Raw genomic sequence first — 15651 nt, forward strand, 5'->3', positions numbered from 1 at the left:
AAAAAAAAAAAAAAAAAGTTTTAATATAAAACTTAAGAATACAAAACAAATATTGAAAAATGAAAATACAATAATTAAAAATGCGTTAATTTAAAAAAAATATAAAAAAAAAAAAGAAAAAGAAAAATTCTCTTTTTAACTATCTATTTATTTTTATTTTTTATTTTTTTTCCCCTCTTTAAATACGGGTACAAAACACATATCACAAAAAATTTAACGGCAAACCAAATTACACATTAAAAAACATCATGTATATAAATAATGGAAAACACATTAAAAAATTGTCGAAGGTACCCCCAAACAATTCCATAAGACAAAGTGATAAACTTAAAATTAAAATATGCAAGTAGTTACCAACGTAGTACAGAGATATAAGTGATACGAAGAAGCAAGTAAGAGTACCCTGTAGCTACAAAATGAGGGAAGGGAACAAAAAAAAAAAAAAATTATATAAAATAAAAATAAAAAATAAATAATAAATGATATATAACATATAATACATAATAAATAACACGCGGAAAAATGTGTAAACGAGCAAACGAAAAAATGAGCAAATGACAATTTGGGGATACTGGTGGAATGCCCATTTTTCATATCACGACATAACGAATTGTTCTGAAATGAATAAGACAAATAAATCATACTGTCAAAAGTGCACATTTTTTGGGCATTTATATATATATATATATACATATGTATATTTTTTATTTATTTTTTTCTTACTGTTTTTTTCTTATAAATGGAATAAGTTGGGAAGTTCCTTCCCACTATAGCTGCCATTGGGTCGGCAAAAAATATTGGCGTTAAAACATACAAGCGCAATTTAAAAAAAAAAAATAAAGACACAATTATATTGTATATTATTATTCCTTTATCGGCATAAGCACCAAACCTGGAATGGGTAGAAGCGAGACGAGATAAGAAAAGATATGGAAAAAAATAAAAAAATAAAACATATACATATATATATGTATATATATGCATTTATACATACATTCATAAAAATACATTAATGTGTTAAACACGTGGAGCAAATCGAAGTGACAAGGAAGATTTGCTAAAAATAAAATGCTCCTCTTTTTTGCGCAGTACTTATTTTGTACGCAATTTATGGCTTAATACCTAAAAGGATAATAAAAACACCTTAAGACCGAAGTAACTGCTATTATGTATATGAAATAAACGCAGTAGCTGTTCTGATTTACACAACTGTCAGCACATAAGTACGTTGATATTTTTTCTTCATGTATACTCATATCAAAGAGCAAGATGATCATGCCACAAAACATGTGAGCCAGTTTTCTAAGGGGGAAAAATAAAATGATGAAATGTGTTACGTTACGCTACGTATGCATATGTATAAGGTCCATCGACGATCACATGCACGTACATGTATCCACTTGCATAAGAGCAAGCTTCCCCTCGGTCTTATGTTCACTCATCTCATTTTGCAATCGATATAGAAGTCTTCTCACTCACCTTGCATAAAATTTCGGAATATTTTCATAAAGGTCTAGTACAGTTACAATAGCAACTACTATAACAAACAGAACAACACAATTCATTCTTCGAAAAAACCAGGGGAAACAGTAGGATATAATAAATATATATGCTTCTAAAAGTGAATGGAAATTATACAGAAAGGCAAGCCTCTATTCTTTCGTTATTCACTCGTTCAACTATTCATTCGTTCACTATTTATTCGTTCACTATTTATTCGTTCACTATTTATTCGTTCACTTTTTATTCGTTCACTATTTATTCGTTCACTTTTTATTCGTTCACTATTTATTCGTTCACTATTTATTCGTTCACTATTTATTCATTCACTTTTTATTCGTTCACTATTCATTTATTTGTTCATTTATTTGTTCATTTTTTTTTTTTTTTCCTCCACATTAAAGCATCTTCAAAGGAACATGACACTATGTATGTTAAGAATTCATGTTTTTCCTTAAATTGGAATAAACATATGTAGTGATAAACAAATAATAAAAAAAAAAAAATAATAAAATAGAAGAAAAAAAGAGAGGAAGAAAAATGAAGGAAAGAAGAAGAAAGGATAAATGAAAAAAGAAGAAAGGATAAAAGAAAAAAGAAGAAAGGATAAAAGAAAAAAGAAGAAAGGATAAAAGAAAAAAGAAGAAAGGATAAAAGAAAAAAGAAGAAAGGATAAAAGAAAAAAGAAGAAAGGATAAAAGAAAAAAGAAGAAAAGAAAAAAGAAGAAAGAAGAAAGAAGAAAAGAAAAAAGAAGAAAATAAAAAAGAAGAAAATAAAAAAGAAGAAAAAAGAAGAAAATAAAAAAGAAGAAAATAAAAAAGAAGAAAAAAAAAGAAAAGAAAAATAGAAAAGAAAAATAGAAGCAACACTCTCCAATGTTCTTTACTATTTATTCTATTCCATTAGATTTCGTTCGGTTATATCAAATTACATTGCACTCCTTCCGTTTTCGAATTTTTCATTAGTAATGTAATGCTCATTTAATTAAAAAAATTTACTCGTAATTAAAGAGTGAACTTGGAACAATTAGAAGAGAACATTGGACTGTTGACTTGGATCCTTGCCCATTAAACATTGGCCTGCCAAAGGTGTCAATAGTAACATCAAAAAATTTTGAGTAAATGGTGGAAATGTAAGTATTGTTAGTAAAAAGAGGAAATTTTTTTTTTTTTTTAATTTTAAAAATAATTTTTTTTTTTTTTTTTTTCTTAAGCATAATGTAGCAAAAAAAGGGAAAAATAGCTAGAAAAAAAAAAAAAAAAAAAAAAAAAATTTGAAATGGCAAAGCAATGAACTGATAAGGGATTTTTTTTTTTTTTTTTTTTTTTTTTTTTTTAATTGCTTCCTATGAGAAGAAGATAGAACCCAAGTGAATATGTTTGCAATCCTTTCATTTACTGAGTCCTATCCATACTAATAAAGAGCTCACAAAATCGATAATTTATTTTCGTAAGTATTTGTATTTGTTAATATTTCTGCGCATCTTTCACGTATTTTCCCACATTTCCGCCTATTTCCACGTATTTTTGTGTATTCTCCCCCATTTGTAAGAGAGTGGTATTTTATGCCCACACCACGCTGAGCAGCAATATGCCACCAAGTGACGAGTCGCAGCACGAAGAGGAAGAAGCTAATTATAATAATATATTATATGAAAACAATTTGACGGATGAAATTGATTACTTCAATGAAAATTTACCACATATTAATTTTTACTTAAAATTTCAAAAAAAAGAATTTTTGAAAAATTTTTTTAACGAATTGGAAAAAAAGGAAAAAGATGGAATAATTATAGACACATTTGCAGAAGGAAATGAAAATGATAAATGGAATAATATACCTGATGAAACTACTAATAGACACATTGCTGACAACTGTAAAGAGGGTGATGTGGATGCAAATAACCATGATGTACTAACTGAAGAGGGGGGTTTCTACATAGATGAAAGTAATTCCGATGTAGAAAAGACTTCGGATAGATCAAGACTAAACGTTATGACTAGTGTATACAAATCTTTTGTATTGTCTGAAGGAAAGGATGAACATGTAACTCATCTCGAGGAAAATCATGAATACACGAAAAAAATAAATAGCATTTTTCAACAAAATAAAGAATTGTTCATTTTTAGCATTGAACGAGTAATTGAAAATAATGATGACCTAATATTACAAGAATACTGTTTCTTATGTGATAAAAAAAAAAAACCTAACAAAGTGTTAAGTAGTATTAATATATATATATGCAATGAATGTAAAGGTTCAGATAGTAATTTTAGAATGATTTCTTTAACTAAATTAATTAATAAATATTCTTTAAATATGTACGATTTGACAAAATATGAAAAACAGCTAGCTCTATTGACTACTAAAAACCCTCGAGGTTATTCAAAACAAATGAAGCTTTATTTTTTGTTTCAAATAAAAGAAATAGCTATACGAAAACATGGATCCATGGCTAAGGTAAAATCTTTATATCATACAAAAATTTTAAATATAAAAACTAGTAAAAGCAATAAAGCTATTGTAAAAAAGAATACTGTTCATAAATTAAAAAAACCCAAAAGTATTTATAGCAAGCATATGGAAAATATTGAAAAAAGGAAAATTATATGTGATAATAACCAACATGATTTTCACCCCCCACTGTGCACCAATCAAGATGATAACGTCTATGTTAAGAAATGCAAAATTTGCTCTTACCAAGTGGAATACATTCAATTTTAAATATGTAAAAAAGTAAATAAGAAGAAATACACATGAATAAAATGAAAAACACCACTGGAGTGACAAAAAATTTGCTTAAAATGCCCCGCTTGGTAGGATGGAAAACGATCTATCACGATAAGCAGTCCGCTTCGTGTACCGTAATGTAATACAATCGTTCACTCGTTCCGCATATATGTATTATATATATGTACGCATATATGTATTATATATATGTACGCATATATGTATTATATATATGTACGCATATATGTATTATATATATGTATGCATATATGTATGTATAAACATATGCATATAATGCGCACTCGTTTCGAGTTAGTCAAAGAATCTTTTAATGTTATCCGAGGGCTCCTCTCTTAAGTTGTAGACGAAGGTGTACCAGTCGACTATACCTTTAAAAAATAAAATACAAAAAAAAAAAAAAAAAAAAAATAAATGACGAGACGTGTAACTTTCTGACTTGTTCTGATACATATTTTGCCATACTTTGGTCTTTCGTAAAAATTTTTTTTTTTTTTTCAAACCGTCAGACGGGGCCCACTCGTGAATTTTATTTATGAAATGATCTTTCGTTAAGCTATCAGAGTCGCTAAAGGAAGAAAATACACATTCTGAGAAATAAAAAGAAATGCATAAACAACGCGATTTTTATATTATACGTATCAATGCTCCTATTTGGAGTGTACAGAGGAGCATCGAAGGAAAGGAATGTAGAAAAGATGATTGTGCTAAGCATAGAAAAAAAAAAATCAACTGTTTAATTACAACGAAGGAAAATTTCCCCCCCCCCATTTTGTTAATAGCTGTAACCGTGCTCTGCTTTATTTGAGCACTCGGCATCATTAAGCTGTTTTCATTTAATTTGATTTAATTTAATTCGAATTATTCTATTTTGCTCCTCTTTGTTTCATTTTGCTTCATTTTGCTTCATTTTGCTCTATTTTGTTTTATTTTGCTTTATTTAGTTTTACTTTGTTTTATTTGATTTTTTTTTTTTTTTTTTTTTTTTTTTTTTTTTTTTTTTTTTTCCCTTACGTATAGCATCGTTTGATATGGGCAATTCGCTGACATGGTCATTTATTATTTTCAAGTTAATTTTTTTATTTTTATTTTTACTCTTAAACTGTTCATTTATTTTTCTGCAATTCTCGACATAAACAATGGGAGACACTGCAATTGGAGGAAAGAAGGATATATTTTAAGCGCACAATATGGTACGTTTAAATGTATATATATGTATGCTTGGGTGTATGTATATTACAAGTATATGCACATGTATATGTCCACGAATACATGTGCATTAAAGGAATGAAAAATGAAACTCCAAAAACGGGTTAAAATTGCGCAATGTGTAATCGTTAACGAAAAAGATACATTCTGTATACATACATACACACCCACATGTATGCGTGTTAATAAGTATGTACACATGACAAACATTTAGCGATTACCTGGAATGTTTATGGCTCCCTGGTCTTTAATCTGGCCAGAGTTTATCGTCAGAGGCCATTCAAATTTATTATTTTTTAAAAAAATTTTTAAGACATCAAAATTTATGCAGTCATTATTAAATAAATATTCCCATCTTTTTTTTTTTTTCTTTTTCTCTAGTTCTATGAACTCATTATTGTGCGCTATCACATGCCCCAGCAATTCCTTATCTGAAATGCGTCCGAATATCTGCAAAAGGAATTAAAGCAAAATAAAAAAGGGGCCACCAGAGCGTACACGCTTCACTACGTACATAAACATGTACATGTGCACATATATATATATATATATATATATATATGCATGTATGGGTACATGTAACTTTTCCAAAATGCATATATCAGCACTTGTACTGCTGAACTCCCACGAGTGCAAAACTGTGTGTTTCATTTTGTCTGTGTGTTGTCTCAAAAATGCATTGTAGTTAAGTTTATTTTCCTCTTTTTTTTTTTTTTAGTTTTTGCAATTTTTTACCTTTATTATATCAAATACAAGAAAGGCTAGTTGATAGTGACGTTTTGTGTTCTTATTTTTCACCGTTACGTATTTTTTTTTCTGACGAACGGAAATATTTTTTCGTTTTAAAATTTCAATTGCATAAGACCCTTTATTGAAAGGATAATAAACTTTTATTTTTTTGTTTTCAATTTGTGTTAGTAGAAAAAGGTATCGGACACATGTAAAAAAAAAGCTGGGGAAAAGTAGTTTCCTTAAAAACATTTCCGCAGCTTCATTAGGAGCATTTCTGTAACTTCATTAATTTTTTAATTTTTAAAATCTTTTTTTTTTTTTTTTTTTTTCCTTATATTTGAAATGTTCAATATCGCAATTTTGTTAATTTAAGAATAAAATGCTTTATTCTTCCCTACACGTGAAACATATTTAAAAGGAAATAAACCCTAAAACATTTACACATGAATTGAAATATGAAATATATAAAAACGCCAAATTGCACAAGTATAAGGGTAAATGTCGTTAAAAATGATCAAAAAAGTACTAACGCAAGAACAAAAAAAAAAAAAAAAAATAATAAAAAATAAAAGCCGGAGCAGATTTTTGCCTTACTATTTTCTCACCCTATTGTTTATTGAGCGTTATTTATTTTTATTTCTTTTTCTACTTCCATTTCCATTTCTATTTTGATTTTTATTTCATTTTATAATACTTTTTTTTACACATAAAATGAAAAAACCAATAGGTCTGCGGAAGGCTCAAAATTTTATTGGAATATTAATAGCACGAAAGAAGGTGAAAACATATCAAACTTCAAAAAACATTATATGAACAAATGTATGAATAAATGAATTATTGAACTATGTAATAAATAATTTTTGCGTAAAGATATGCCACTAAAAAAAAAAAAAAAAATGAAATAGCAAATTTTAATTTAAAAACATATAAAAATGACCATATGATTTATCACAAAAATAATTAAAAAAATACTTCCCCATATGTACGCATGTATTTATTCGTATTTATCACAACGACGAAAACACGTCTACACATGTTTTGCAGTATTATGGAGAATTTTTTTATATGCCTTTTTTTTTTCTTTTTTTTTTTTCAATTTGGAACTGTAGTAAAACTACTAAATTGGATGTATTATTGTTTCTATAAAATTTGCAGAATGTGTGCCCTTCAGTATAAATTAACTTAAATTGACTTTATTTTATCTCGTTCCGTTGTTTATTATTTTTTTTTTATTTTTGTTTATTTCCTCTTTTCTTTGTACAAAAATTAAATACAAACATAGGAGGCTGATGCTGAGAACGCCTAGACAGTTACGCAGCGGTTCTTTTATTCTAAATGTGCTCGTTAATAACGGTCAATTATTTAAGCAGCAATGTTATATGTTATATGTTATAAGTCATAAAATTGTTACTAATAACTTAGTTTATCATATTTTGGCATTTCATTATATTTTGCTTTATTTTGTTTTATTTTGTTTTATTTTGTTTTATTTTGTTTTACTTTGTTTTATTTTGTTTTATTTTGTTTTATTTTATTTTACTTTGTTTTATTGTGTTTTACTTTGTTTTACTTTGTTTTATTTTGTTTTATTTTATTTTTTTTATTTTTTTTGAGCTATTTTTGTTCATTTAATTTCAAATTTGTGCATATATTTTTTATTCATGTTACAAAATTTGATAACCCATTAATTATGTATGGGTTATTCTTAAGACCCTTTAAGCAAAATATATAAATATACACACCTTTTATAAATTTTGTTTATTAATTTTAAAATAGGCGCATAAAGTTTTTTAAATAAAAAATGTTAAGAAAAAACGTTAAGTAAAAATGTTAAGTAAAAATGTTAAGTAAAATTGTTAAGTAAAATTGTTAAGTAAAAATGTTAAGTAAAATTGTTAAGTAAAAATATTTAAATATGCACATTTATGTTTATACGTATAAAAGTAAATTAAATCAGCACATAAGGAAAAATGTGAACATTGAAATAAAAACATGTGTTCACAGACGTGTGAAGAAATATATACATGCATATGCTCATACTTACACACATGTATGTGTTCCACTTATATACTTTCTTTTTTTTTTTTTCGCTCAAATAACGTATATATGTGCATTTATCAAATATGTGTTTTCATTTATCTCGTCCTTTCTTTCTTTTTTTTTTTTCTCAACGCAATCGCATTTTTTCACTTATCTCCCTTTTTTTTTACTATCTGCAGGTTTTTTCCCTTTCTTATTACTGGTTTTTTTTGTGCCTTTGGTAGCTGTTTTTTTCTTTTCCTTTTTAACCTTTTTCACTTTTTTTTCTTGTTTCTTTTTTTCTTTTAAAACTTGTCTAACACATTTTTGTTCTTCAAATAAAAAAGCTCTCATGATTCTTTCTCTTATGCACTTAGCACATATTGAACCACCATATGCCCTTGACACTGTTCTGTTTTTTTTTCTAGCTCTACGATTGTCTGCTGGCCTTAAGGCTTTTACCTAAGGAAAAGGATACAGGGATTTTATTTGGACTTGGTATTTACCCATTTTATTTCAACTGATATGCGCAAGTGTGTGTATACATACGTATATGTGTATATATGCATGCGTAAATGCGAGTATGCTTGTTCGGCTTTATTAAAAATGCTTCATATATAAAATAACATGGCATTATCATTTAAACAAAAAAGGAAAATGGAAAAAAAAAAAAATAAAATAAAAGTAATGCCTTACATATAAACCATGATTAATAAAAAAAATATATTCATGTGTACAAAAAATTTATGTACATATATGCACAAATATATAAATATTTATGCACAATTCAGAAAAAAACAACGTGTTCATAAAAAAAAAAAAAAAAAGTATCCAAAAGTTAGGCGATTAAAATACAATTTTTAATATAAACAAAATAAAATGGTTTATTACAAAAAAGTACTTCAAAAAAATATAGAAATGTGTAAATATACCATATAAATATGTATACACATGTATTTATGCAATCTCTTCAAAAATATTATGTATCTTATAATATAAATGCTTCATATTTTTCTCCTTCATTTTGCTTAATTTTATTATGTTCCATTTTACTATGTTTCATTTTACTATGTTTCATTTTACTATGTTTCACTTTACTATGTTTCATTTTACTATGTTTCATTTTACTATGTTCTATTTTATGTTGTTTCATTTTTTCCTTACCCCCTGAATGGCTGTTTTACAGTCTGCACATTTTGGTTTACCTGCCTTTTTCTTTACAACATGAACAGTTAATTTTCCCCCTGGAGTTCTAACTGGTCTTACTTTATTTGATTTTGTGTTATAGTGATTATGTTTACGATAATGTACTCTTTGTGCCATTTTACGAAATTAAAAACAAAGAAAATACACAAGAGTAATAAAATAAAAACAAGGATATTATATTTATCAGCAAAATTCAAAATGTATATTGTTTTATTATTATATAAATAAATACGTATTAAAAAACTACAAAAAGCGCAAATATATTATATATATTTTTTTTCTTTCAATTTATTTCTTACTATATATTTACTAAAAAAATATAATTTTCTCTTATACATATATATACATATATATATATATATAAATGTATATTGACATATTTGTGAACAGTATAACAGATAATATTAAAAAATAATAAAAAATATTTAAAAAAATCCCTGTATTTTTTTTTTTTTTATTATGTTCTCTTACAATTCATATATATTTCAAAGAAAAAAAGAAATAACAGATTTTATTATATTAAAATGTGTTTCCTCTATTTCTATAATATTACATTACTACGTATATGAAATTATGACCTTTAATAAAATATAAAAAAAAAAAATTCCATTTCTTTTATGCACATAGTTGGAGTATATACTATATATATTTATGTTATGTTTATACTTGTAAAAATACTGTATGCATATATATGTTAATACTAATATATATATATATATATATATATATATATATATATATATATATATATATATATTATAACACACCCCGACTCCTTTTTACCAAATAACGGAATGAACAATTACTTTAAACTATAAAAAGAGGGGAAAAAGTAAACGGAGTTTAACTTCCTGCAATAAATATATTTACAAATATCCATGTATTTACATGTACAACATATTAAATATTTTTTTTGAAAAATGCAAAAATAAGTTTCACATGATAGCGATATGTATGATTATAAATTATACACCAAAAATCCAATTAACGAAAATAAAAAGTAGCTGCTGTTACGCATTCTATATAAGCTTATATATATATATTATTTTAAAGGAAAGCTAAAATAAGAAAAGAAAAGAAAAAAATAAAAAGCCTATCTACATAATTATAATATTTTACAAAACCTTGTACATATATTTAAATTTTTTATATTTTTAAAATATATAAAACGAACATTCGTAAGAAATATATATATATATATATATATATATATATATATATGTATACTTATACCTTTTTGAGTTTTGTGTTTCAAAATTTGCAAAAGGAACTTATTGAAGTCCGAGTTTAAAGGGGTTTTTTCTAATCTTAATGTTAGTGTTACTATTTGAAGTACTCATAAATATATATATGAGCATACATACATATACGTATTCAAATAACATAGAAAAAAAAAAAGAGAAAAAACGTAAAATAAAAAAAGGCACGATCATATGAAATGAAGCATTTAAATGAATTATTTGTTTTACCAATAAAAATATGAAAAAATTATGTAGAAAATTATTTACTCATATGAAAAAGGTTTATTATATATTTTATAATATTTTGAAAAGTTTAATATACATATATGTGTTTACACCTGTGTATATATATATATGTATTAAATACGTGTGGATTATATGTATTTTCGCTTATCAACTTGACCCCAAAGGAGCATAAGCGGGTAACCGCTGTATACCCACATCTTAATATATCTAATGGAAAAATAACATATTATTAATATGATCAAATGCACACGTACATGTACAAATACAAATAAATCCTCTTTTTTTTTTTTTTTTTTTTTAGCAATTATAGTTCAATAAATATTAAAAACAAATTAAGCTAAAATAAAAAAAACAATAGTGTTATATTAAAAACAAAAGATACACATTTATCTTAAAAAAAAAAAAAAAGGATAAAGCTAAATTTTACAAAATTTACATTTAAATTTATGTACATATGTATATACATACATAAATGCATATATATATGTATATATATACTAATAAATTAATTCTGCAAGCGCATTTCCAATATATTCATTTTTCCTTTTTATTATTATAATACGCAAATGTCCAAAAGCAGTTGCGTCTTAATATACTGAACTGGGGCATAGGCAAGTTTTCGTTTATTTATTGACAACACCCCACCTTACTTACATGCATGTACATATAAACATGTATACAAATGCAAATATATATATATATATATGCAGGAAAATTCGTGTATTGGATTTCCTGCGCCAATTTTACTTTACTCGTCAAAAATATACACCCAATTAAGGATCATATGACCTCACATTTTGAATGATTAAGCTAATGTCTATAAACCTGTAATAATATCCTCATATATATAAATGCTTGGGTTTTTTCGTAGCTACATGCATTTCTTCCGTCGTTATATTTTTGTAATTTTTTAAAAATTTTACGTATTTGTTAAATCCCTTCATAGCATAAGTAACCAACTCCTTTTCATAATGTTCGTCATATTCATTTAATTTTAAATATTCAACTGAACACTTTCTTTTTTTCGCTTTCTTCTGTTTTTTGCGCCTTTCTTTATTTGTCAACATAGCGCCACTATTGTTATTGCTGTCTATGGTACTACTACTGCAGCTACTACCGCTAGGAGTATTTATGTTAGTATTTTTTTTTTTTTTTTTTTTTAACCTGCTGTCCATGAAAAGGTTGTCGTCATTGTACGTTACGTCCTCGGAATCGGTCAAGTGATCCTCTTCCTGTTTTAACTTATGCATTTCCCGTTTCTCTTTTTTTTTTTTTCCTTTTTTTTTTTCCTTTTTTTTTTTCTTCATTATTTTCTTTTCCATTATTTTCCTTTCCTTTATTTTTTTTTTAATCATTTTTTCCTTTTGTTTCGAATCATTAGCCTTCTTCGCTTTTTTTGCAACTTTATTATGATCACTTGAGTCCACATTGCATATATTATTGTCATCATTATATTCCCTAAAATCTTCGCTAGCTTTTTTCGTCTTTATACCCCCAGTAACTTCTTCACTTAATGAACTCCCCTTACGGTTAGTAGTCTTCATTTCAATTCACGCTCTTTTTTTTTTTTTTTTTTGTTTGTTCAAAATATGTATAATGGTATTATATGGAAATAAAAAAAAAAGTAAAAAAATAATACGGTATATATATTAAGTGCATCCCAGTACTATATGATATGACATAACATATAGTGAGTATGTGCTACAACAATTGTGCTCATAGCCCGTTCTACCTTTTCTTTTTCTAAAAAAGGTTTGTTCAGTAAATTATTAGCTGCTATTTTATTCTATCAAAAAAAAAAGCAATTCCATCATTGTAAGCATTCCCCTTTTTTTTAAAAACTTGCATATTTTTATAAGCAAATACTTTTTTAAAAAACAAAAAAAAAAAAAAAAGGGATAATATATTATGCAACATTAACGAAATTAAAAATCAAAATGGTAACAATGTTATTAACACGACAATAAATTTAATTGAGCATATTAGGGCATAAAAAATGTAGTATCATGAAAAATATAAAAATAAGTATAAATGATCTTAATAAGAAAGTAAAAATGTAAATATTACAGAGTAATAATGATTATACATATGAATATATAAACACAACAATTTACAGGTGTTAATGTAATAATGATCGTTCAACTTTTGTACATAAAAAAAAAAAATAATTTTTTTTCCATATTTCTTTTAAATGTAATAAAATAATTGCGTTATTGGTTTGCTTTTTTGTTTGTTGTCCTTTTTTAAGTCAAACGATTTTTTTTTTTTTTTTTTTTTTGCATGTAATTAATTTTGGCATGAAAATTTTTATTTTACTATATTACTTTCCAGCATTTATTTATCGCTCTGTTTCCTTTCTCTTATTTTTTCTGCTACGAAGCTCCTTTACCCCTCTTCAACTTTGTCCTTTTTTCATTTTATATTATAACAACTACATAACATTTCATTTGTTCTAAATATTTTGCTCACTTAAAGAAATATTTATGTAGAGCGAAAATACTCCTTATATTAATTTAAATCATATATATACTACGTCAGTGAAGACGTTTCCCAAAATTTTGTTGTACTCCAAAATGTCGCATACAGGATTGGCAATACGCTGTAGATGTAATTGCGTGCGCAGGGTTACATATGCACAAATATGTAAAAATGTATGTAAATAGATAAATATAAATAAATAAATAAATAAATATATATATATATATATATGTCTACGTATGCACATACGCACATATGTGTATACGCACGTGCCTTCACATGGAAGGTAACTAGAGGATGAGAATAATAAAAAAAGTAAACATAAAAAGCAGAGCCGAAATTAAAATTATGATGAGTGATATGAAGAAAGAGATGCTTTGATTTTTACTCATACTTTTGGTTCTTTTATTCACATCAGTTAAAGAATCTATATTAAGTGCTTGTTTGTTTGCAGATTTCTCTAACGTTCTATTGTCTTCTATAATTATTTCTCTGTAGGTTAAAACATTTTCTTTCATTTCTTGTGCCAGTAAACATAACTCTTCATCAATATTCTCATCGGACATATTATTATTTTTCCTTTTTTCATTTTTTTTTTGAAATCCCATTTTTTTGTATTCAAACGAATATTCATGTATTAAATTATCGTAATCGTCTATCTGCTCACTCCATTCTTTGATAATGTCATCTTTTACTATTTCGATGTTATCATCTAAACTTTTTATGTTGTTACTTTTTTTATTTACATCCTTTTCACTCTTATGTAGTAGCATTTGTGATATCTGTTTTTGCCCATTTTCATAATATTTATGTTCCTCCTTCTTCATCTCTACCCCTCCTGCTTCTTTCACCTTCTTTTCCTGCATATGACTGTTTTCTTTATTATTTATTATCTTGTCACTTCTTGAATTGGTCTTATCTTTTTCTTTTATATCTTCAAATTTTTCCATTTCATTATTTAGTAAATACTCCCTTTCTACAATGCTATTTTCATCAATATGGTGTAGTAGTGATGCCTCTTTTATACAATATGTCAATGAACTGTAACTAGCGTTTTTTATGTTATTATTTGTTTCACTACTAATACCTTGGACATCCATCTGACTGCACAGGTTAACAACATCAAATGGGGGGTCCTCATGTACGCTATATTCATTCGGGGAAACATTGTTACTTCTATCATTAGCAAAATTAACCAAGTAGTCATCCTTATAATAAGTACTCTCTTCTCTATGCTGCTGACACACAAACTTAAACTGTTCCTTCTCTTTTATGATTACATTTTCTAATACTTCCTTTTTATTAATAATCTTTTTCAGTATATCAAACTGTGTAGTAACATTATCTGGATGATTTATCCGCTCCTTTAACGAAATGGATATATCATCAATGTATGACTTCAATTCATTTAAAAATACAATTATGTTTTCTTTTTTTTCCTTACACTCATTGAAACTGTCACATGATATTTCAATCTCCCTCAAAAATTCAAAAATCTCTTCAAACTCTATTGACATTTTTGCCAACGCGTTCACACAGAAGGTGCGACGAGCAGCAGTAGTTGTAGTAGTAGGAGAACGTGATACGAAGGGAAAGAGCTGTTTTTTCTTACTTGCATTTACGGTATCACACAATTTCTCTCACATTAACTGTTCATGTGTTTTTTCTCATTTACATTATCCGTTCAAGTGTTTTTCTCATTTACATTATCCGTTCAAGTGTTATTTCTCATTTACATTATCCGTTCAAGTGTTTTTTCTCATTTATATTATCCGTTCAAGTGTTTTTTCTCATTTATATTATCCGTTCAAGTGTTTTTTCTCATTTATATTATCCGTTCAAGTGTTTTTTCTCATTTACATTATCCGTTCATGTGTTTTTTCTCATTTATATTATCCGTTCATGTGTTTTTCTCATTTACATTAACCGTTCATGTGTTTTTCTCATTTACATTAACCGTTCATGTGTTTTTTCTCATTTACATTATCCGTTCATGCGTTTTTTTCTCATTTACATTAACCGTTCATGCGTTTTTTCCCAAATTTTGAAGGCTGAAAAATAAGACCCCTATTGTGCCCGTTTTTTGCGTAAAAATAAAATAAAATGCAATAAAATAAAAAAACAAATATGGCACAAAAGTGACACAATAATGGTACAAAATATGAAAAATACAGGTACTTTTCGATTTTTTAATTATTTTCTTTTTCGTCACGGGCACTGTATTATGTGAGAGAGGGCACATTTTTATTTAATTTAATTTATTTATTTTTT

The 15651-nt window shown here is 26.3% G+C and overlaps 6 protein-coding genes across 6 annotated transcripts; 1 reads left to right on the plus strand and 5 right to left on the minus strand.

Moving 5' to 3' along the window:
* Positions 1–229: 229 nt before the first annotated feature.
* On the minus strand, positions 230–1565 carry PmUG01_01022100 (conserved Plasmodium protein, unknown function; the record flags this gene model as incomplete). Its single annotated transcript, XM_029008343.1, has 4 exons — positions 230–409; positions 724–892; positions 1123–1302; positions 1480–1565. 4 exons carry the CDS (start codon positions 1563–1565, stop codon positions 230–232), a joined length of 615 nt encoding a protein of 204 aa, XP_028860010.1.
* Positions 1566–3091: 1526 nt separating this feature from the next.
* RAD14 (DNA repair protein RAD14, putative) lies at positions 3092–4225 on the plus strand (the record flags this gene model as incomplete). The annotated part of the gene is made up of 1 exon (XM_029008355.1): positions 3092–4225. One exon carries the CDS (start codon positions 3092–3094, stop codon positions 4223–4225), a length of 1134 nt encoding a protein of 377 aa, XP_028860011.1.
* Positions 4226–4543: 318 nt separating this feature from the next.
* Positions 4544–6439, minus strand: PmUG01_01022300 (conserved Plasmodium protein, unknown function; the record flags this gene model as incomplete). The annotated part of the gene is made up of 5 exons (XM_029008366.1): positions 4544–4614; positions 4753–4839; positions 5264–5398; positions 5680–5908; positions 6194–6439. The coding sequence occupies 5 exons, from the start codon at positions 6437–6439 to the stop codon at positions 4544–4546; spliced, it is 768 nt and encodes a 255-aa protein (XP_028860012.1).
* A 1941-nt stretch (positions 6440–8380) lies between these two features.
* Positions 8381–9532, minus strand: RPL34 (60S ribosomal protein L34, putative; the record flags this gene model as incomplete). Its single annotated transcript, XM_029008377.1, has 2 exons — positions 8381–8671; positions 9374–9532. 2 exons carry the CDS (start codon positions 9530–9532, stop codon positions 8381–8383), a joined length of 450 nt encoding a protein of 149 aa, XP_028860013.1.
* A 2209-nt stretch (positions 9533–11741) lies between these two features.
* Positions 11742–12446, minus strand: PmUG01_01022500 (conserved Plasmodium protein, unknown function; the record flags this gene model as incomplete). The annotated part of the gene is made up of 1 exon (XM_029008388.1): positions 11742–12446. The coding sequence occupies one exon, from the start codon at positions 12444–12446 to the stop codon at positions 11742–11744; it is 705 nt and encodes a 234-aa protein (XP_028860014.1).
* A 1224-nt stretch (positions 12447–13670) lies between these two features.
* PmUG01_01022600 (conserved Plasmodium protein, unknown function) lies at positions 13671–14897 on the minus strand (the record flags this gene model as incomplete). The annotated part of the gene is made up of 1 exon (XM_029008399.1): positions 13671–14897. The coding sequence occupies one exon, from the start codon at positions 14895–14897 to the stop codon at positions 13671–13673; it is 1227 nt and encodes a 408-aa protein (XP_028860015.1).
* Between the last annotated feature and the right edge of the window lie 754 nt (positions 14898–15651).

The sequence above is a fragment of the Plasmodium malariae genome (assembly GCF_900090045.1).
Source record: "Plasmodium malariae genome assembly, chromosome: 1".
Taxonomy (NCBI): domain Eukaryota; phylum Apicomplexa; class Aconoidasida; order Haemosporida; family Plasmodiidae; genus Plasmodium; species Plasmodium malariae.